The sequence below is a fragment of the Plectropomus leopardus genome, chromosome 6, assembly GCF_008729295.1.
Source record: "Plectropomus leopardus isolate mb chromosome 6, YSFRI_Pleo_2.0, whole genome shotgun sequence".
Classification (NCBI taxonomy): domain Eukaryota; kingdom Metazoa; phylum Chordata; class Actinopteri; order Perciformes; family Serranidae; genus Plectropomus; species Plectropomus leopardus.
This window is the reverse complement of record NC_056468.1, coordinates 19,640,319-19,664,829: the sequence shown is the minus strand read 5'-3', so window position 1 is coordinate 19,664,829 and position 24,511 is coordinate 19,640,319. Positions and strand designations below refer to the sequence as shown.

The 24,511-nt window shown below is 38.4% G+C and overlaps 1 protein-coding gene across 1 annotated transcript; it reads left to right on the top strand.

Annotated features, from left to right (window-relative positions):
* Positions 1 to 814: 814 nt before the first annotated feature.
* LOC121944192 (MLX interacting protein) lies at positions 815 to 23,736 on the top strand. Its single transcript, XM_042487903.1, has 17 exons — positions 815 to 1,379; positions 5,823 to 5,929; positions 7,392 to 7,477; positions 7,679 to 7,768; positions 8,495 to 8,536; positions 9,519 to 9,759; positions 10,021 to 10,110; positions 10,282 to 10,376; positions 12,049 to 12,622; positions 14,698 to 14,807; positions 15,083 to 15,167; positions 15,254 to 15,369; positions 16,222 to 16,329; positions 16,470 to 16,597; positions 16,695 to 16,818; positions 17,899 to 18,028; positions 20,684 to 23,736. The coding sequence occupies exons 1-17, from the start codon at positions 1,057 to 1,059 to the stop codon at positions 20,788 to 20,790; spliced, it is 2,556 nt and encodes an 851-aa protein (XP_042343837.1). The 5' UTR covers positions 815 to 1,056; the 3' UTR covers positions 20,791 to 23,736.
* The last annotated feature ends 775 nt before the right edge of the window (positions 23,737 to 24,511 follow it).

Sequence of the window (24,511 nt, the reverse complement as noted above, 5' to 3'; positions counted from 1 at the left end):
AGCAAAAAGCAGTGCCATGGGTTACAGCAAAAGAAGTTGGTTTGGATTTTAGAACTGGGGTTGTATGAAGTGCTAATCCATAGTCAGTGTATTATCGACAGCAGATGGTGGTCAGTGAGCTCTCAGTTGGGAGAAAACGGTGGGGAACTGATGGCATTACATTGCTCTCTTCAAAGCCGCCAAACTCCTTTAATCAAAACTGCAACTTTACTTTGCAGAATACAAGAGTTGCTGGTGTGGGTGATGACATGATGGCAACATTAGGTCATGGTAGTGTAGTTCATCTATAGCCTACCACTAGCTTTCCATTTTTGGTGATAGCATTTAGGCTTTAAAAATCCTAAAAGCCACAGAGTTTATTTTCTGCAATAATCCGAAATCCAATGGAAAAAAATCACACAGGCTTTTTGATGAGGGCACCGGGGCGACACCAGCTACCATCTGAGTCCCCCCCCCCCCTCAATGTTATAAGAAGAGTTATTGAAACTTTTGGACAGGGAGTGCTAAAAAAACAACTTTGAAATTTCAGGATGGTGATCTCTGAGATTACATCTATTATTTTTCATTTCAGAGACAATTTATGGGTATTTACACGGGTGGCAGATACATATATATTTATATTTAAGCCTTCTGATGTGTAGATAATTTTTACTTTTTTTCTGGTAGTTATTTTCATGAAGTGCTGTGAACGCAACCTGTCACTTCAGTCTTATTTTGAGTCCTCCAGTGGGTGGGGCTCTGACTCCGACCAATCACAAACGCTTTGCCACAGGAACTTCCTGCTCTGTAGCCTGCAAGCTGTTTTTTGTCAGCTGGTCAGTGCGACTCCCAGCTACGTCAACTATCAAACAAGACAACAACAAGTAAAGTTGGACCATTAATCACAAACAGCGAGCTTTAAAATGAGTGAACCGAGAAGTCGGACTGCACGGCACCAAGTTGACAAACTTTAACCAACGATCAGCCTCAATCCGTCTGCAAGCCTCATGACAGACAGACTTTTATTGTCCTAGCTCGCTGGCTAACGTTAGCTATTTGTTTGGTGAGTTCACCGACATGGCTACAAGAGAGGTTTCTTTTCGGCAGAAGTACCGTCAGACCCCGGCGAGCATTAAGCAGGAGCAGGATGACGACTCGGACCCGGAGGAGACTCAGCTGGGGCTGAGGAGGTCAGACGGGCTGGAGTCACAGATCATCCACAGCGGACACTTCATGGTGTCCTCGCCCCACAGCGAGCACCCCCCGAAGAAAGGATACGACTTCGATACTGTCAACAAACAGACCTGTCAGACCTATCATTTTGGCAAGGCGAGCACGTCCCACTTCTCCATAGACGCTTCACTGACTAAACTCTTTGAGTGCATGACTCTGGCGTACAGGTATGTTTTATAACACATCCCAACACCGTGCACACACATGAGGACATTAACTTCACTGCTCTGCACACAGTTCATACTGAGCTCTCCTTAGTCCTGTGCAGACCAGAAAAGTCAGGCATGGGATACACTGGTGTGAAATTGCAGTCACGAGTCTCCTCTTCATGCAACTTCCTGCTTGACCACTCATGATTGTGGTTAAGGAAGGACAAAACATCAATACCTCAGAGTAAAAATACCCCATCACAAGTCTTGCAAATAAAATCCCCCGTGGCCGTCATATTACTATATATAACATTATCAAATTGGTATAATACTACTGCATTTCATGCATCGGCAGTATTTTAATGTTATAGCTGATCAATGTAGAGCCTATGTAAAAATATGGATGGGAATCACCAGAGGCCCAACGTTATGATATAATAATGATACTAGGGCTGCAGCAATATACCTCTATTAAGGTATGCAGTGATATGACAGTTAATAATAATAATTATATAGGACCTTTAAAAGCAGAGTTCAGAAAGTGCTTTGACAAACAAAGCAAAAGCAGAAATGGGAAATATAGAAGGCATTACAATAACAGAAAGCCAAAAAGTCCTAGTGAGCACAAGCGAGACAAACTAGGGTGGAGTTAGGATGAAATTAAAACAAGAGGACAAATAATGCAAGATGCAGGAAGCATCATGTCAACATAAAATAATACAAACAAATTACCAAAACTCACAAAATCAATAAAACCACAAATAAAAGGAAATAAAATAAATTCAACATTAATAAAATAGGTAAAATAAATAAAATTAAACAAAAGGAGATAATTAAGTTGACTGCTATCATATACGTATACGGATGCTTATTTATGATATTGAAAATAAAATGCAACTGGATGAAGAATCTTACCTTTATTTTTGTTATTTTCAAAAAGGAGGCACATACTTCCATTAAAAAAATGGCGTCAAATCTAAATTATAATAATAAATTATGAAATAATGGTCAACATCTGTTCTATTTAATATGAGTTTTAAAGATAAAGGCGTTTCCCTTTAATCATTTTTCTTGCATCAAAAGTGGTCTGAAAAAGTTAGAAAAACATAGTAGGCTACCGAAAGTTTATTTGTATTTGTAACATAATGAACTTAAATAATAATAATAATAATAATAAAAAAAAGTTATTTGTCGTCCATGTATCAAAACGAAATTGCCATGCAAAAATAACATGACACTATGCAGTATCAATTTTTTCCCCACCCATGATGAACAATTAGGCAGTCTTGTCCAGTTGTTCCCAAATCTAAAGGTCACATAAATCTGGGGGTTCATAAAATGATTAATGGGGTATGAAAGAAGAAAACAAGAATGCCTGACACAGACATTTGTATTCACATATAATTTTGGATGGTTTTACCTCTTCAGGTCCCAAACAGATGATTAAATGAAGTAATGTGAGTAATTTAGAGACACAAAAGTTTAACTACATGCAGACTTCTACAATGATAAAAGAGTCTCCTTTCTTTGGAAGGCACCCTGAGAACGGTTGCACAACTAATCAAATTATTATTGAAACGGCAATATGGCCAAGTGCAATATCCAAGTTGCCAGCATTGTAATTTTTGGACAAAGATAAAATGTGTTACAACATACCAGTAAATAAAAGAGATGCCATAGCCTACAAATCATATTCCTGTCATAGGAAAACATTCTTGTTTGATACAAACCCTGGTCAAAATCACACCTTCAGCATTTTTGTATTTTTTTACCGTGAAGGTGAAATGCTAAAACTACCATTCCCACTTAAATCATGTCTCATATTACAGTCACAATATGTAAGCTGTAACGATGGAAACCACTGGTTTAATCCTAAACAATACATCCTGACGTAATTGGTAAGCTCATTATGTGATTTTATTGTAAAGTACAACCGTCACCTCACATTTATACTTAAGTGCAGTACTTAGAGTATTGAACCTTGATCAAACTCTGATTGTTCTTGTTCTTTGTTTCTAAAGAAGGGTTGAACAATTCATACAGGAGTGTCTTTTGTGGTATCGAGCCAAAACAAGATGCCGGGAAAGATTTATGTCTTGCCAAAACTACCACGGGCTTTGCAAGTCTTGAATCTTAAAAGACAGATCTCCTTCATGTAAGAAGAGTGCTTTGTTTTGGTAGTGCTTGAAGGCACAGCTCTAGACTTGTTTGGTTCATTTGTCAAATTATTAAATCAGCTGACCCCTCTGAAAATAGTTGTTTCACATACCACTCAGTTTAATTTTGTATTTATCATTTAGTCTATGAAATGTCACAAATACCAATACCAAAATAACCCCCAAGAGCCACCATGGCTCAAATCAAAGTCATCAATATTTCACAGCATTAAAAAGCAGTAAGTGGACTTTATTTTCCAGACTACACCAAACCTACAGATCAAATCCTTTTAAGTTATAAGATGTAATTCATGATGTGAAGCCCAGTGTCCTGAAAAGACAAAGACAAAAACCAGGACAGTAAATGTTGTTTAGTTTATAAACTTTAGACAGTGTTAAAGTAGTGTATAAGCTAAGATTCAAACTGATATGCGCAGATAAAAGTTGGGTTTAAATGCAGATGATGTTAAGAATTGAGTCAGAAAATAATAAATGATGGGCTCATGTTACCCATGGGTCTGTTTACAGCAGTGGTGTCACTGTAGTGTTGATGCACAGCCAGCTGCTCAGAGGATTCCCTCTGCACTTAAAATGGCACCAAAGTGGATCCATTGGGCAGATTATTTATAGACCAGGAAAGCACTACTACCAGTTACTGTTCTGCTGTTGTCATTCATCCGACACGCAGATTATTTATGTACACGAGAGCCTTTATTCACAATAAGACCATTTGAGGATTTGCAAAGTTTTCTCCTGTGCCTTTTCTCTTTTCATTGTACTAACCTGGACTGTTGATTGCAACAGCTTTTTCTTCTCCCAAGGACTCATACAAAAAGTAAGCATACAAATGACAGCTGGAAAGGACTGGGCAGGAAGGACACTCTGTAACAGGGGAGGGGTTGAAAGAAGGAAGCTGAGCTATCTCTTTACGATTGTGATAAACATTTCCTCATTAAAACGGCACTGAAATCAGAAAAAAACATATTTCTAATTGTTTGCCTCGAACATCTTTTTATGGCTGGGCAATATATCGATTTTATATTGATATTGTGATATGAGGCTAGATATTGTTTTAGATTTTGTATGGTTTCCCGCACATTCATTCATTTATGGTGGCCAGCCATGATCAGAACATCTGATATAGCATGAATGGATTTTATATTTTTGAAGCTGGACCACTTTTTAGAAGCACTATTGGAATATACAAGTAAAAGGGCACAGACTTGTCAGCATAATCATAACTAATTAACTTATTAACTATGTCATTAGAAAAATGTTTTAAAAAGTTGGTACATATTACTGTCAAACTTCGTACCAGCGTCCAGTATGGGGCAGCTTAGATGTTTATTATTGCCTGTATGACTTAGAAAAAAAATTGTGGTGGGGCATGGCTCCAGTAATGTTGCTGTACAGTAAATATGACTTTCACATACTAAACCATGCACAGTGAATTCCTCCAATGCTGCCTTGTTTTATATTTAATAGTATACGTGTGTCCTCTGTTTATTTGACTCCTTGTCTCCGTATTCCAGTTGTTAATATAATTCTAACTTTAGCTTGACCTTGAAAGGTCCCTGCTTGTTTGTTTTGCTTACTTTATCTCTTGAAGTCTTTTAGTACACTGCCAGTGTTGGTCAAGGTGACCTGTACCTTTTTTCTTTTCAAATTGTCGGTGCGCTCAGGGTAGTTTTTGGCATTTATCTATTCCCATGACGAGAGAAAAATCACCTGTCATTAACAAGTAAAATGTTCTTTCTGTCATTGTTTTTGTTTTTTTATTTGCAATTTCTTCGTCATTTGCACAAAAGACAGAGCCTACTGTAATGCCATTTTGAGCCACATTCAGGCCTGTGTGTCAGTCATCAGATATCTAACTCCTTTCCTCAAACAGTGCTTCCTTACCTGTAAGTGATGGACGCTGGCTTAGTATTACTGTGAACAGGCATCACTCTTCAGTATTAAGACTTTGGGTAATTTTCAAGCATCTGTATTAAGTTGAGCAGAACAGATTCTTGATAAAACAAGCGTTTTAAAAAATCCCAGTTTAGGTGTTTTTGTAATCGGTGGTGGAGGACAGGAGTGGCATTTTTCTTGAGTCTGTGAAATCTGATTTTTATCCTCAAAAAGCGAGAATATAAGGGCTTCTTCTGCTGATAACAGAAAGGAGAGCACTGTGATCTCTGAGGGTTTGAATTACAGTAGAGATACTGATCTGCCTGAACAAGTTAAGCTATCTTATTCGTTTCAGGGAATGTCTCTCATCACTTGAGAAATCAACTTACTGTAGTTTTTCTTGTCGTTTTAGTGGTAAGTTGGTGTCTCCCAAATGGAAGAACTTCAAAGGTCTAAAACTGCTATGGAGAGACAAGATTCGCCTCAACAACGCCATATGGAGAGCCTGGTATATGCAGTGTAAGGGTTCCTCTTCCATTTGCTATTTGTTGAGTGTTGACTGTATTGTTTAGTTTTTAGCTTGAAGTGATCTGAATTTGAATGCTTCTTTAACAGAGTTGTAGCATGCATTAAAACATCAGGATCTGGTTCACAAATCTGTTGTCAGAAATTCACAAATGTGATTCTTACTTAGATCAATGTTTTGGCACATCATGTTCATATAAGGATCCAGATGTCACCAGGCTTTATTCTTCATCTCGTTCACATTTTTATTACATCTTATAATTAAGGGAATAGGTCACCTCCCAAATAACCATGTGTATCTCAAGTACTCACCCTGTGTTACATTGAATTTGTGAAGAAAACTTTAGTTTTCCTGCATGGCTTCACAATGAACGAAGAATCCAAAAACTGAGAAATGAATTGAAGTCATAGGGTATCACTTTTAACTGTAACAAAACTAAATCAGAACATCTGTTAAACTCTTACACAACTAGTGCAGTTTAATCAAAGTCTTATTTATCCATTGATATCCTCAGTACCTCCCTAACAGACAGGCCTTTGCAACAGGATCGAAATGGAAACCGTAATTTTATCTCACTGAACACATAAGCTGCTGGTCCACCACTCCCTCGATCTGTGAATCCGAATTAATCCTTTAAAACACCACTGTCACACAATAACGCAACAAACTACCTATCAAAGGAGCAGTAGACCAGCAGCTCTTATGCTTAGTGAGGATAAATTACTACTTTTGTAAATGGAGTCAGCTGTGCAAGAGAACATACGTTTCACTTTTAGTTCAGTTTTCTGCTGTCTGTTTGGGAAGTACTGAGCATATGACTGCATAAATATGACTTGTATGATACTGCATTAGTTGTATTAAAGTTTTTAAACAGATGTTTTGCTGTTGTTAACTATAGTCGCTTATAACTTCAGTTCATCAAGAATTGTCTCTGTTTTTGGATTCTTGATTCACTGTGGAAGCATGCGAGCCAAAAAAAGTTTTCCTCAGGCATTTAACATAAAAAAGTTTGAATAATGGATATACAAGTAGTAATTTGGGAGGTGAAGTATTCCTTAAACAGTTCTTGCAACATTATCTGTAAAATTTGAAACAACTGTTAATAAACTGTGGAACTTGGTTCGTTTTTTTTTTTTTTTTATTAATTTAAGATAAATATTGGTACCATTTTTGCAAATTGCTGCAGTTTTGTCGGTTTGTTTACATGCCACGGGCAGCTCTGTGACAGTGACTGATAGCAACTCTCACTCATGCCTCAAACATAAACTCAAACTGGGTCAAGCTTCTCATGAGCTCTGAGCTGAGCTCTGACTGTTCTTTTGTCCACTGAAAGCAATGTCTGCGATAAGATGTTATTGTTTTTTTTATGGCATAGTAAATTTAATTACCAGTATAGAAAAAGGGGACTGTATGTTTCAAGTAAGGGTGACTTTGAGGTTGTTTTTCTACGTTTAGATGTGGAGAAAAGGGAGAATCCTGTCTGTCACTTTGCAACTCCCCTTGATGGAAGTATGGACTTGGATGTCAATCGTCCTACAGAGGTAGAGGCAAAAAAAATATGACGCACAAATAGCAATGCTAACTTTGTGTTGTTTATTGTCACCAAAATCCTCCCCTCGGATCATTTTCTTTCCTCTCTCAAATAGTTGCTTGTGATTGAATTTTATGTTCTCCTTCTCACTTCCTGTCTTTGTGCTGTGTGTTTTTATGGACTTTTTCCTATCTCCCTCTGTCTGATGCAGGGCATTGCCACAGAGGGGAAATGCTGGAAAAGAAGAATTGAAATCGTCATAAGAGAATACCACAAGTGGAGAACATACTTTAAAAAAAGGGTATTGTTTTGTTCAGATTTTATAAATACACTGCAATGCTATGTTCACACTACAAGTGACAAACGCAACAGCGGGGTCGGCTACATTATCGCCAAGTTGCTGTTGAAGTTTTTGCTCAAATGCTCTTTGACTTGGGGTGCGTTCTGAATCGCATAATTTTTCTTTTTACTTTTCGTAGATACTGCAGCCCTTACAAATAATCCACCGTTCCATACAGTATGCACACAATCAGGACAAACTACTTCTTTATAACATTACGTCCTGAACTTTGACCCGCTTGTTTATATATCCATTATCATGGAAATAAAACAAATGCCGTTCCCTGAGCTTGCCAGAGGCAATGATCAGTTCTGAAAGCTTTGCTGTTGTTTCTTTGTTATTGTTATTTTCATAGTTGTCTCCTTTTATTGTTGGTAATCTTTATAATTATTTTGTTCACTAAAAAAATAACATTTTTATTATTACCATTTGACTGGCCATCACTAACATTGGGTAATTTATATCATTAAAAAAAATCAATGCTCAGCAGTCTTTGTATAATACTGTAGCACAAAATATTTTGATACTATGCTGTATGATTTATTCCCCTACCCCTTTATAGCATGCTGCTCATAGCATGAACTCTGAATTAATAGTTTAGGATACTTGGTATTTCATATATCTTTATGTGATTTGTCTTTAAATGTAAATATTAATCCAATTTTGAACTCATTATCTCTCTTATAGTTACAGAAGCACAAGGATGATGACCTCTCAAGCTTGCTTAAGGTATGCAAAACTGCATCATGCTCAACCCACCAAGTGCTGTTAGTACCTAGATGAACATTACTACCAGCATCTGCTCAACCAGATGTTGATAGTAATGGCATGAACCCATACTAACCCATTCACAGTCACATTATCATATACTTCTTAATAGATGCTTTAAGGCTTTGCCAACACAGTTCCTCTGAATAATCTCGCCCACTTTAGCTTGTACAACAGAGGATTAGAGCCATGTTTAAGAAAAAAAAAAGTTACATTTCAAGAATGAAGTCGTACTATTACAAGGATAAAGTAAGTTTGAGAATAAAGTTGGAATATTCTGAGAAAAAAGTTGTATTTTTATGAGATAAAGTCATAATTTTATGAGAATAAAGTTGTAATATTACAAGAATTAAGTTGTAGTTTTACGAGATAAAGTTATAATTTTATGAGAATAAAGTTGTAATATTACAAGAATTAAGTCCTAATTTTACAAGAAAAAAAGTTGTAAGTTTAAGAGAAAGTCATATTTTTACGAGAAAGGGGATATTATATTACAGAAATAAACATATTGCCAGCAAACTGTAAAACAGGCGAGAACACAGGTCAACAAGTTACCTGTTGCAGCTTTTTTTTCTCGTAAAATTACAAATTTATTCCCGTAATATTACCAGTTTATTCTCTCAAATTACAACTTTTTTCTTGTAAACTATGACTTTATTCACGTAATATTATAACATTTTTCCCCATAATATTACGACTTTAGTCTCGAAGTCTAAAAAAAATGTTTTTCCTCAGTACTACCCTAAAACTCTGTCAAACTGTCATGAGCTTGTAACATGCGTATAGACACAAAATCTGTATAAGGGGAATTCATTTTTTAAGACTGTTGCATGAAGTGTGGAGACAAAGTGTTGTTTATTAGATAAACTATGTTTGCTGTACTCATCACTGCATGCTTGTGTGTCACTAACTGGCTTGGTGGTTGCCTTTTGAACACTTAAAGGGGCCAGAGGAGCAGTTGTTGCTGTTCGGGGAAGTCTCTCCAGACATGCTCCGTGTCTCCTTTCTTCAGGATGAAGAGACTGCCGCACGCCGTGTGCCTCGTAAAAATTATGACACACCCGCCCCAATGGAGATGGACCCCCTCTTTGACATGGATGTTCTGATGTCTGAGTTTTCAGACACGTTGTTCTCTACGTTGTCCTCGCACCAGCCTATAGCCTGGCCCAATCCAAGGGAGATTGGTGAGGAAATCATTATTATTATTATTATTTTTTTTTTTTTTAATGGAATCAGTAGTACTTATACTGTACATGATTTAGTTATGTAAGATTTAGGGGCATTTTCTACTAGAAAATAACTATGTTTTCTTTTGTGTATAATGAAATGAAAAAAAAAGTTAAAACTGAATATGATTACTGCATGGGGCTTGATCTTAACATTATGTTATGAACTGGGATGTCCTCCCCTTACTCTCCCTACCTCTGCCTCTTAACCCTCCACAGCTCACGCAGGGAACGCAGACATGATCCAACCAGGACTCATCCCTCTACAACCCAACCTAGACTTCATGGACTCCTTTGATCCACTGCAAGGTAGCAGTAAGACACCACCCGCAGCTGCAGTGCGCACACACTAATAGTGCACATTTTACAGGAATCAAGCGCACATGTTCTAGTAACTCTGCTGAAGCAGTTGGCTTAGTCTAACACAGAAAGTAGTGTGATTTTACTAACCTCTAGCTAACATAGAGACTTTTGTTCCAGACTTATTTCACAGCCTCCGTCAGCCCGCCTTCCCCTCTGTTTCACCCACTGCACCATCTGTTACCCCTCTACCCAGCAGCAGCTCTCAGTCACAGGTAAACACCAATCCAAGGTGCAGTCCCTAACACACACCACCACGATGACAGTTTGTTCAAGGACTGTGCTATTATTCCTAGATTAAAGACTTTGTGTTTTTTAGGGGTCAGTTAATAAGGATGTCACACCTTCTACCATCTTTCTGTCTTAGTGTAGTTACACAAATACAATCTATGTAACACAATAATATTACTAAACTTTATTTACATAGCACTTTTCATCCATGACTGGCCGCTCAAATGGCTTAACATTAAATGTATTTTTTTTTTAAGAATCAAACATTCAATATATGAATAAATACTTCGCTTCTCTGTCTGCTTTCATTGTCCTTGAAGGGTCCATAAATGCAGCTTAAGCATAGCTCCTTGTCTGATTTTTACATACAAAAATAGATAGCAGTAACTGTATTAGAAAGCCATACCAAAAAAAAAAAAAAAAATTTGGCAGATAGTTTGGATCTCATGGAGGGGCGTTGTATGAGGTGCTCATTCAAAGTCACTATATTACATGCAGTGGATGTCAGTCGGCAAGCTCCCAGTTTGGAGAAGCAGGCACGAGTCCAGTATGAAAGCCACCTTAAAAAAATGTTTTTATAGCAGTTAAAGTGTAAACTATATTGAAAATATTTTCACCACTTTACAGTGAGGCAGACAGCCCTTTCTGACAGTGAACTGAAGCCAGCTATGCTCTCACCAAAATCTCCAGACTCCATTAAGATGAACAGTAATTTTGGCTAACTGAATACAGTGCTCATCAGCCGCTGCCTTGACTGCCTCATTTAGTTTTTTTGTGTTATTGGCTTTGCTGAATCCAGGGTAACCCTTTAAAACACCAATGTCACACGATAACACAAACAAACTAACTGATTTAGGCAGCGGTATATGAGCAACTCCTGTATTCAGTTGGCCAGAATAACTGTTTTTCTCAGTGGAGCCTGGCTTTAGAGAGCAAGAAATAACACACAGATTTCACATCAGAAGGAGAGCAAATAGTTTTTTTTACTGCAGTGATAAGTTGTTTTTGAAATGCTTAACTCCAACAAATATGGACTGAAGCAGAATATTTCATTAGCTAAAAACATTGTAACTTTTGGAAATGATTGCATGTTTTCCTCTACAATACATTTTTACTTTTGGACTTTACAACGTTCTGGACTTATTGAAAATGTTTGGATCACGCAAGACAGAAACAATTCTCTGCAGCCATCAGTGGAATTAAATTCTGCAAAGAGCACAGTAATAACAGTACTATCAGTGAAGCCTTATGTTAAACAGTAACTGTGTAGAAATACTGTGTTTAAACACAATGAAAAACCTGCGAAAACAAACAAAAAAACAAAGTTGTGCAGCATATAAATGCTGATTTAAAATTCTAATATCAACATTACGGGCAACGTTTCAAACTATTCAGTACAACCCTACAATTAATTGTTAATATTTAAATGACTAATCAATCCAATTCTGTTACTTTCATTGCTGAGTAATAGATAAATCAAATAAAAGGTTTATGTGCAGTCAGACGTAACTTTTTCTGTCATAGTCTAAAGCAGCACAAAAGAGAAAATTTCCAGCTAATGTGAATTAAAATAAACTACATCTCTTTTGTTTGATATTGCACTAGCAGAACGGACTAAGTGTGTTTGTTCCTTCTTTCTTTGTCGTCCCATACCAGGCCCAGTTATTGCCGTCCATGCTCACAAGCAACCACATCTCCCCTCCTGGCCCACTGCCCATCCCTTCTCCCATGGCCAGTCAAGCCAGTCGAACAGCTGCTGATGGCGCCTATGTACAAAACTACATTTCTCTGTTTCCTGGGCAGGTGGCGTCCAGTGATCAAGCCGTAGCTTCCTCAGTCTCTCAGCCGTTATCCCATGTTCCTCTAGCACAATATCTCCAAGGAAGGGACATGGCGTCAGCAGCACCCATGGTTCCCTCACCCTTGGACCACAACTCATCGCTGGAGGAGACTGTAGCACCATCTGTGATCACACACACAGCCTCCTCTACTGTCACACCCAGCGACGCTGCCACCACCTTCAGCCACGCCTCAGAGTACTGCTCCATATCCACACAACCTCCACCTCCTCCTTCCCAGCTCCAGCCCTTGGCTCCATTACCTGCTGCTTCCGTCCAGCACCCTCAGACTTTTGCCCTGCCTCGCCCCTTTCAGTCACCCAGTGCCAACAAAAACCCCCCTGTGCAAAGGATTGCTAACACCCTCCCCCCGTCCCACCTCATCCTCACAGGTCTGTTGTTTCTGATCTCAAGATGTTTGATTTGCAATATCTGAGAATGTGTGCATTTCACAATGATGATCTATTATATTCCACTAATTATAAGAAAAATATGAATAGGAATATATAATCATCAGGGTTCCCGCGGATCCTTAAAACGTCATAAAAGGCATTAATTCATCTATCTAAAAATAAGGCCTTAATTGTTATTAAAAAGTCCAAAAGCAATATTTTAAGCCTTAAAAATGCAAAAACATGGGATGTGGGATTTTATTTCTTTTTTGGGCTTTGCATTGCAAAATCTCAAAGTAATTGTTAAATTTAAAAAAATAATATAATATAAATATATATATATATATATATATATATATATATATATATATATATATATATATATATATATATATATATATATATATATATATATATATATATATAAAAAAATGCTTCTAGCACTAAAGTCGGCATAAAGTCATGGTTTATGTCACACTAAATATTTCGACAAAATTGTCCCCAACTTCAAGTCATATGTGTCGGTTCATATTTTGTTTTTCTTTCATTTTAGTTTTTGCAAAATAAGCCTTAAATTACATTCTGAGTGGCATAAAAAAGTTTTTAAGTCTTAAATTCTACTTCTCTTAAACTGTAGGAACCCTGAACCACGTAAATGCGTAATCTGATCATTTCTCGTTAGTTGGAATAAATATATTCTTTCTGCGCATGTTTGCCCCACGTGGTGGTTACATAAGTGAAAGCAGGAGGTGAGTGTGCCACACACACATGCCGCAACAGCTGTTTCTACATGCTTCCCCTTGCTGAAAATGATTATTTTTGAAATGATAAAAATTTTGCGCTATGTCAGTGCGCCGCTCTTATGTGATTGCCCTCTGATTTTGAAACAGTAGCCTGACACTTTGTATTGATGTCATTACAGGGTGCAATGTAGAGTCAGTGGACATAACAATCTTTTCTGCTGTCAGTGGCAGTAGCCTTCATTTGAGGCATTTAGGGAGCATCTGTAAATTGTAGTGTCTGCCTATAGTCTGCACGTGAGGTGTTTAGGGAACATCTCTACACATTTGGGCGGCTGTTTCACTTCAACTTAATTACCACAAGATAGCGCTCAAGCCTTTTTTCTCAGTCATACTGTTTTTTAAAACAGTTTTTGTATGTATATTTGATTCACTGCAATTTGTACCACTGGTGATGTCTTTTGGCAAGCACAGGGGAAAACATCTGGTACATTTCCAATAGAAGTGTATTTGTACTCAGACAAATTAAGGATAATAATCTCTGCAGCAAACAAATTCCATGTTTGTTTGTTTGTTTGTTTTTTAATTTTGTTCAGTAAAATAGCCGTTTTTAATATTGTTTTCTGGATTTTTAGAACCAAAGAGCTGTTAATATACTTCATATACCAACTACTATAAAGTGTAAAGTTAATATAAGGCTAATAAAATATATACAACAGCTGGTTGCAGTCCACAGTCAGCAACCCAACCCCTTGGCCATGAGGATGCTGCTTGCTTTCATTTTTAATAGAAGACAGCTTATTTTTGTGAAATTCAATTTAGGGATAGGCCAACGCATTAAAAACATGTTCAATCTTTTAAATTGGAATTCCAATTTTGTTTGTAATATTGTTCACAATCTAGCCTTGCTATTGTAATACAGAACAGAATTTGTGGAACTGAATTAATTTGTGAATTGATTTTTATTTGTTAAAAAAGTAATGCAAACCTCATATTTATTAATTAAAAATAGCCAAGGTTTCTTGCCTTTTTTAACAAGTGTGTTAGAATATCAAAAACACTTATTTGTGATATTTAACACTTGAATGCTGTTGATATGATTATTCATGTTGTATGGTAAAATGCTGAAAAAAAAAAAAAAAAGATATAAAATTTTTGGCTTGAAACCTGGGTTGTGTTTACCACAGAGTTTATTTTCAATAAAACTAGAAAGTCACTGAGGAAAAATGCAGAGGGCAAACTTGTCAAAAATAACAACTCCTTTATGAATTTTAACAAATGAATGCACATGAAACTAACACTGCAGTACCTTACTGTCAATGTTCCTCCTCTCAGCTCCTTTCCCAGCTCATGCCGGTGCTGTGATTGTTACACCAACACCTCTGAAAGCGGAGCATGTTGTCCATAATACAGGAGTGGTCATCGCTTCTCCTCAACTTCGAGGGGTATGTTTGCAGCTCTTATGCCACATTTGGTCCTCAAATTGAGTTGCCAATAGAAAATTACAAAACCGCAGCATTTACATGTCAATGTTTATTTTGTTATAATGTGTATAATATATAAATGTGGAATTAAAACTTTACTGGTCTTAAAACTCAACTGATCAATATGATCAGAAAGACTAGATTTTATTATATTGCTTGTATCTCTTATTTTTTATCTCTTGTCTATTTGCCCTCTTTTCATGGCTCTCACTCCTGGATGTCACGCTGTGTCCCAGACGAAGAAATCTCCCAAACCGATTGTCCCCAAAGAAAAGTCTTATTCTTCCAGCCTCAAAAATCAGAAAGCCTCCCCAAGTGTTGGTAAGTCTTATTTCTACCCAAAAATCGCATCATAAATCCATACCCACAACATGTAAACAAGATTGTTTTTTTTTTTTGTTTTTCAGTTCCCAGTCAGCCAGGATCAGGGCAAGGATCACCATGTCAGCTAGATCAAGTCCCTAGTCCCCAGTCACTGATCTGCAGCAGCAGTGCACCTCTGATAAAGAATGAACAAAATCAGGTTTGTGTTTCAGCTGGGTCGGGTGCGGGCAAATATTCAAAAATGATGTTCAAGTTTGGCCTACTTCAAATGGGGCTTCAAGTTATTAATAGTGAAAATATAGGGCAAAATTACATTGAAATGATGGATCTACCTAATTTTCCAGCAGTTGTGTGACAGGGTTAAACACATACAGTGTTTCAGCAACTGCTGACGTCGGTTCAGACATAAAATCCAAAATGCCTGTCGGGTTCAGGTTAGGCTCAATTACTACTGTCTTGGACTCAGGTTCAGAGAGAAATTATTTATTTAAGGGTATCTATAATAGTCGTTTTCAGGTTCATTCTTGTATGTGAGGTTTCTACTAGAACATGTTAACATGCTTTAATGTTCAAAACAACACTGTTGTCCACATACTGTCTGTGCTGAAACACCGGGATTCACCCTCTGTCTAAATCACTTTGCTTACACGCCTATGTTTTTAACCCCCCCCCCCCAAAATAGTTCCATCTGCTCCGACGGATGATGTCTCTAACACATGGTGTCTCTGCACCATCTTTGCAGCCTGTGAATGACTGTAACAGACTACAGAGTTTCTACCGCTGAAATTCAGATTAAATGTTTCCCTGACATTAGCAGCTAGCGTCTTACAGCTAGTGTGATTGATCATTTTTTTGGAATGAAAATGATGTTAAAGTATGTACACACAAAGCCACAAATCTCAATGCTAAAGCAAATGTATACAAACTGAATTTAATGTATAATAACCCTTCTTTTTTTTTAACATCAGAAGCGTTTGCACTTTTCCATTGTAGTATATGACACAATCTCAGTGAGCCTCTGTGTAATGTTTCCACTGCTGCTGTGTGACAGAGCCGGAGGATAACGTACATATCTGCTGAGCAAAAGAGACGATCAAACATAAACATTGGCTTCAAAACACTCTGCAACCTGGTTCCCACTCTGAAGTCACAATCAAATGTAAGTCTGTCTCCATCAAGCATCCATTACAGATTCAGGACATCACTGTTTTTTCCATGTGTGCGCACAGTATTTGCTTCATATATAGTTTTAAGTGTTAAATTTGCTGTCTCAGATATTCATTAATTTTGTACATGTAGATCAGTAATGCAGTCACTCTGCAGAAGACAGTGGATCACATTGGGAAGCTCCAACAGGAGAGACAGCAGATGCAGGAAGAGATCAAGAGACTACGAGAGGAGATAGAGGAGCTAAACACCTCCATTAAGTATGTTAAAACGCTGTGCATGTGTCACCCCTGTTAAAATACACACATGTTGCATGTTTCTCAGCTGTTTCTGTCTGATGTCAATGCTGAACCACAGCTCGTGTCAGGAACAGCTGCCTGCGACAGGGGTGCCCGTCAGGCGGCAACGCCTCAACCACATGCAGGAGAAGTTTAATGAATACGTGCAGAGCCGCACACTGCAGAACTGGAAGTTCTGGATTGTATCCTTTAATGAAAAAGATCTCATACTGCTGCTCATTTTAGTGTAACTAAACCCCCAAACCACTTTTTTTTCCAGTTAAAAAAAACAAAATAATACATATTGGTATTTGGTGTTGTTGACTGATTCAGGCCCAACCCTTGACATTTGAGAGCAAAGTATAAAAATTCTACATATTGTGTCACCAACTGAGCCCCCCGTCGCTGCCCCGACACAGTCCTCTCACCAACATACTACTTTGGGTGCAGGGGGGCAGGGAGATGCTTTGGATCAAGAGGCGGCATGATTGGGTGACTGGTCTTGTCTTAGCCCCCTTCCCAGCCCTGCCCATTTTTCAGACTTTTTTAACAGTACGGGGAGAAGGCAGTCAAGCCAAAAGTCAGGGGTGTAAAGTTACTCTTTAATGCAGGGCTCCTGTGCTATATGGAAAAATGTGTAATTTGATTTCGGCCACACGGATGCTGTAATGATAAATTATTTAACTTTTTTCAACTCATTTTTGCTTTTTATTTATAAAAGAGACTAAATATATGAGGGGAACAATAATATATGATTTATTCATTATGTTATGGTAAATTAATACAAGTATGGGTTGCACCAGTTAGGTCACTTCCTCTTTGGGTAGAGATGTTTGATAGTGCACTGTTGCCCAATTTTCTGCATAGGAGTTTTGACAGAAAAGCCACAATGTATACATTTTTCCAAGAGCTTTTGTGCTCAGTCGTCAAATACAGTGTGAAAAACTTACAGAGACGTCTGGAAATTTGAGGCCGAAAAAGTTTGTAATTTTAATGCGTAAAGGGAGTTGAAACCATGATATTCAGAGTATGGTGTAAGCTTTTTTGAAGCACATCATTTCCTGTGTCATCACAGGTTTTCTTCAGATTCTCTGGTTTTCCCCGACAGTTCAAAGACATGCGAATCCACCTTTCACCCAGTATCAGCTGGGATATGCCCCAGTCTACCAAACATGAAGTTGCTGATGTACCAATTAGAGTCTTGGGCTCAAACAGTTGGTCAGGCAGAATTGCATTTGTCTCACTCCGTAGTATTATTGATCTTTGACCGTCATCCATTCTAGTTCAGCATCATTATCAAACCTCTCTTTGAGTCATTCAACGGGATGGTGTCCACTACAAGCAGAGCGGAGCTGTGCCAGACCACACTGCAATGGCTCGATCGTCACTGCTCCCTCCCAGTGCTCAGACCAAGTGAGTAAAGGATTTACATTTCATATACAATCACAACAAACAGATACACAAATGTTATGTATGTCAGCAGCCTGCCTACTCTATGGCTCCAATAGAAAGGATCAGCAGTTGTAAATTATTTGCAGCCCAGCACTTCCTACCAACCGCAAAGCAATAGATCACCACAGTGTGTAACTGAGTTATCTGACACTATCTCTGTTTGTTTCAAAGCCTTATCGCGCAGCCATGACATGACAGGAAACTTAACAGTGCATCTCATTTTTAACATGACGCAACAGTTTTTCTTACCTCCCACTTGGTCAAAATAATACGCTTTTGTTCCTGCTTCAATGTGAATTAAGCATGATACTTAGTAGAGTTTATAATGTGACGTCAAAAGATTTCTATCATTAAAGTTGCAATTTAAGCAGCTCATCGGAGGCTGGGCCTGCACTGCTGCAGAAAATGGAAGATTAACCAGGGCCATCGCTCCAGTTTTTTACTTCACTTCTAATGGTGCTGTCCCTTCAAATTAAATGTTACATATCTGTCAGTGTCCAGCAGTCAAATCGTTGTGACACAATTTTGAAAACCCTCCCAAGTCATTGTCCCACAGCGTGACACAAAGGGCATTAAAAAAAAAAACCGCTGAGCAATTTAGCATTGATAATATGTTATAATAAAGGTCTATTATTTGTCTATTGTCTTTAGATGTTTAGAAATCACAGCTGTTATTATATACAACAGCACGACCTTGAGTGTGATATTGCTGTTATACAACAGTTCAGCAAACTTTATTTATATGCGAGACAACAAATTATGATTTATTTGTTCTCTAATAATTTTTTTAGTCTTCGCTGACAAAAATAGTTCGCCAACCCCTGGAAGTGACAAATATTACCCGGCATCAAAACTAACTCACTTCTGTATGTTAGTTGGGTCTGCATGTAATGCGCAGAGCAGCTGCTTAGTATCATGCACAATAGTGTGTTGTATTGTGTTGTGTCTCTCTTCTTGACTTACCGAGGCGAGCACGAGGATCCTTACCTGCTCACACCTGCAGTCTCCGCCGCCTCCCGCCCTCGCGCAGGCGGTCACGTCCAGCTGCCTCACACAGCTGAGGAAACTCCGGCTCCTGTGACGGGAGTGAGCGGGTTAACCAGTCTCTGCCGGGCGAGCGTCCTTCAAAAATTCCCGGGCCGGATTTAAAAGGGTCCTCGTCTCCGCGCACCATTTTCGTAATGCAGTTGTTCGCAGTGTTGAGGCGGCCCGCGGGGTTAATCAGCTAGCTGTACTGAAGCAGCTAAGCTAGCAGCGACAGCACGGGCGACGGCTCCACGCGTACACAGAAAAGCCCTGAAGCACACCGATGTGACCGAGCTGACAGGACAACTAATACAACAATAAAAGAGGCGGAAGACAGTATGACATCTTCAATGGAGGGACACAAAGTCGGTTTTCAGAGCGGTCTGTTGCCCTACCATCTAGGCCTAATTAGCGATTTAGAACAGCTGTGACGCGGAGTGATACATAAAGAGTTAAAAGTCCCGCTGTAGTGTTATCAGCCCTCACTGAATGCCTCTTGACTAATGAAACTGCTTGATCGGAACTAGCCAATTGTATTTAGACGTTTAAATTTCGGTTATTCAGGGTTGAAAAGCCAAGTTTACTAGAACTAGAACATAATTTGTGTATATGATAAACATAAACATTCATAATGTAAATGTGGGGGTATGCACTACTTTTGTTAATTATTTACATTTTTTTGGAATTTTAATATGCTATATGAAAGTATAATATAATATTTAATTACTAATTTAAAATATGGTCTGAATTAAGGCTACATGTAGCCAATAAATCCTTGTCTAGAGCAGGACTAAAGCTTGGAGCTGATGTTTAAATGACATCCATGGCTCAGTGGGGGTGAGTTCAAATGCAGCGGTCATTAAACAGTCCTAGTAAATGACAGGTTTCCCACAGTGTGCTGGAAAACTTTCAGTGTAACATGTTGCAAACTTTCCCAAAAGAGGTCTTTACATTAGACCCAAAGCATTGCCTCCCACACAGTTGGTATTGCAAATAACTGAGTTATAGTTGAGGTACAGAACCTCCAAATCATGTTTAGTTGTATAATATTGTGAATTTAGTGCATGTTGTGTAGTGCTGAAGACTGACTTGTGACTTGCAAGACAATGACTTGGTCCCACCTGTGCAATTAAAATATTAAATAGGTTTAGTGCAGTAAAAAGTGCAATATTGGCCCCTGAGATTTATTTGTTTATTTGTGACATTCGATCCCCATTTTTCCTTATAATAGCAGTAAATTATAATTAAATTTAAAAATAAGGATATACTACAGTAATGGTTATAGTATTCTCACAATAAATTGAGAAACCACGATGAAATGAAATGGAACAAGAATGTTTCCTTAAAGAAGGAGACCATAGACAGTTGCACAATAACATAACTAAAACTAAAGCAAAACAAGATCCCTAAGGAGATCCACACCAGACGTAGTGAAGTAGAAGTGTTAAGTAGCATAAAATGGAAATACTCAGGTTAAGTAAAAATATTTAAAAACTGCACTGAAGTATAGTACTTCAGTAAATGTAATTATTCAACCACAGTTCCACAGCCAGGTTTATGGTTATTGACATGTGGTTTCTTGTTTTTCAGTGGTGCTGAGCACCCTTCGCCAGCTGAGCACGACCACGTCCATTCTCAGTGATCCATCCCTGCTACCTGAAGAAGCCATCCAGGCAGTCATGCACACAAATGTGTAGCACGGAGAGGAGGTGAGGTGACCCAGAAGCCACCTGAACCCTTCAACAGCAGTCATCAAAACAACATATCACTAGTTTACCTTTTATAGCCATGCAGCAAGGACACAACGTCTTCCACGGATCCACAACTCCCCTTAAATATTAAATGAAATGATAAATGCAAGCTGGCTCACTGTTACTCTGTATGTACAATGGTTGAACATTTGTTTACAGGGAGCCCCACCTTTGATGTTACACTTGTAACAATTGTGCAAAAATGGCTTTTATCATACTATATTTTAATGATAGCAACTACTGGAGCCCCTCTTAGTAGTTTATCTGAAGGTGGTACTGGTTGTTTGCTTTCTGAACAACAATATATATTTAAATTACTTTTATAATGTAAAAACACAACATTGTGTCAAAAAGGGAAATATTGAGTGAGTGTTCTTTTTGTGTTCTCCCTCAGCTGTATACGTTGTTTGGAAAGGATGTTTTTCTCTCAAGGAGATAAATGTGGGATTTTTTTAAGAACTAGCCAGCAGTATAGTTTTTCCTTTTTGGAGGCTCTGAAACCTCTGACAAAGGCTTTTGATGAGAATGTAGAGGACCACCTGAAACATGGTGAAGGTGATCACTCCTGGACCCATCTGTGCTTGAGGTCCAGTGTGTAGGATTTAGTGGGATACATTGGCTGAATTGAAATATAACACAATTAGTATGTTTTCTTTGGTTTAAAACGACCTAAAACTAAGGATCACAGCATTTTCGTTACTATAGAATTAGCTGTTTATATCTACATAGGAAGAAGGCTGGGACACGCTCTCTGACCTCATGGGAGATTTGGGGTATGACGCATGCGCAGTGTACCGGGGGCTGCGATGTCACAACAGACAGCGCTAGAATCGACAGAGTCAGCTCAGATACTATTTCAAGCCTCCATGGGTGAGCTCCGCTTGACAGAGCTTTTTGGGTACACTCAGTGTAATGTTTTAAATATATTCCAACCCAAGGCAGACCGCAGATGCCACAGTATAACGAATAAGTCCTCCCCCATGTCCTGTGAGAGTGCCAGCAGTTGAGCCTCTATGATTTTATTGTGCAACACGGATTCTTAACTTGAAACAGCTTTATTCACTGTTTTAACCTTTTTTTAATCACTGGGTTTGTTTGTTTTGGAGAGGAGGAGACTGTGGATAATCTGACTCTCACTAAACAAAAACCTCCTGAACATCTGGATCTTAAGTTGTTAGAGAAAAAAAGGTGAGCACACATTAGCAGGTGTTGGGCTGGCAGCTCACCTGTGACGAGTCAAACAGGCGCGGAAATACAGATTTGTAACATGAAACTGCTTTATTCAGTGTTTATACCTTTTTTAATCACAGCGTTTGGGTTTTTTTTGGAGAGGAGGAGACGTCTGCTGCTAACTCAGCTCCTGGTAAAATCTCATGTACAATGAATACTGAAGGATTCCTCACGGGGAGTTCATGCTTAGCACTTAAGTGAAGTTTAAGTTGGTTTGAATCTGCAATCCTCACTGCTAGATGCTTCTAAATCCTACACACTGGTCCTTTAAATAGTACTATATGCTGTATTTTTTTCCATCTATCATTTACTCAGGTGAATGTTATTTTGCCAGTTGACAATAGTGGTTTCTTGGTGGTTTTCATCCATGCTGAAAATCTTCCTTCATACTTTGCTTGCTCTGCCCATTTCCAGTGAGTTCAACTGCAAATTATACACATCATTTATATGTTGCGTAAATGGGTTTCTACCGGGCAGTACACAGCATCATGGAGCGATATTACTTTACAGCCCTCATAGGGAGCATTAGAGAAATAGCAGCACAGATTATATATACAGTATACTATATTCACATGTACAGTGTTACGAGAGCTTAGCTTAGATGTAAGGGTCTTTCCTGTTCTTTGTTGGTCACTCAGGGCTGCAAAATTATTTTCCATTCAGCGATGAACAAATTGAATCAGGGTCTCTCTCAGCAGGAAACCACGTCTATAAGGGTAAAGGTCACATGGGTGGATTTTGTTCTGCTCATAGTTGCACAAATTTAAGTTTAATGTTAATGACAGAGCAAACAACCAGACTGTCGTGTGAAAAGACACAGCTCACAGAAACAGTCCAAAAGCCATATTAAAGAGGAGTTTACCCATCCATTCATTTTTGTTACTGACATATTTGACAAAGCGCTCAGTTGACTGCTTGAGAATTAGACACTGTGCAGATTTAATCAGCATGTCTCATGTACTTCAGCCGAAAGGTTAAATAAAGTGCCCTTACTCTTGATCTCTGCACACTGATTAGTCTTTTTTTTGAGGCACTCCTCAGGCTGACGTGTTTTTACTTTTTTTTTCATGCAGAACAACTCTGTTTACTCTGAGTTTTATGGTAGCGGTTGACACCACTAATAGTTCTTATCTGATGAATGTGCAGCTTTTTTTGTGAATCATTGTGGATTGCAGATGTCTTTTATTGGGCAATTGTACTTTCTTTTTTTTTTTTTTTTTTACAAATTATTTAGCCGTTGATGTACAGGCTGCTCATTTTACAATAAGAGGGGACAAGCAGTTATTACAATTCAATACAGTGATGCAAGCAGGTCTATTTAACTTAAGACAGAAAGCCCCGCTGCATCTTGGCATTTGTGTGTGTGTTTATTTCAATCATCCTCTGATTTTAAAATGTTTGTCATACCAAGTTGAATTTCGAAACTTTTGTTTGCTGTTCTTGTGAGGGGGTTTTGTACCTGATGATGTACAGTATATCATTGCAGATTGGATCTGCCCACATTGGTTCTCCCCAAATTTAGTGTTGCATTTCATTTGTTTTAAGATGTTTTCTATGTGTTGCATCTGAGTTTTGTTTGTTCTGTTCCAAATGTCATCATGCAACACATTTTAAAATGCCTTAAATGATTCTGAATCACAATAAAATCAACCAAAATGAAAATCATGACTGACTTTATTATCACAGAATATCACTTTGTTTTGAATAAATATTACTTTGTTATCAGATACTGACAGCCCAATGAGCTGATAAGAACTTTTTTATCCATATAAAAACTGGATTACAAAAATAAATGTCTCAATAATGTGTAAAATAAATAAATACAACATTCAAGCTACACAGTTAATATCAAACCCTTGCGCTGCTGAGCCGACGGTCTAAAAGATCCAGCAGGCATTTGGCATATACAAAGCCGCCCATGTTCTGGTCAAAGTGGGGTATGCTGCAATTGTGATTGTCTGCCAGGACCTTCTTCATCGTCTCCACATCCTTACTGTACTGGCTGACTGTCACCAGCTGAGGTGACAGCTCCTCGGTCTCCTTGGACAGTTTCAGCATGTAGCAGCGGTAGAGGGGGAGTTGGTGAGCAGTGAGAGGCTCTGGCCCAGTCAGCCCTGTGGTGTTCAAGGACTGGCAAGAGACGTCGGGAGGAAGTCCGGTTTCATTCTGCAGGAGACACACTTGGTCAGTAGGTTTCAACATCAGGGAGCAGAGCAAAAACTCACGGATTTAGAGGTAAGTAACATTTGCTCAGGTGATGCTCTCAGTGTGACATAACAGAAATGAACCGTGGATTGATTACTGGCCCAAGGGGCCCAAAGTGTCAGGGGCCTTCCTGGTCTTCATCTACAAACTGTCACATAAATTAACACGTACAGACTAGGAAGAGATTCAAAGAGATCAGAAAGAGATACAAGGGAACTGCCAAGAGATACAA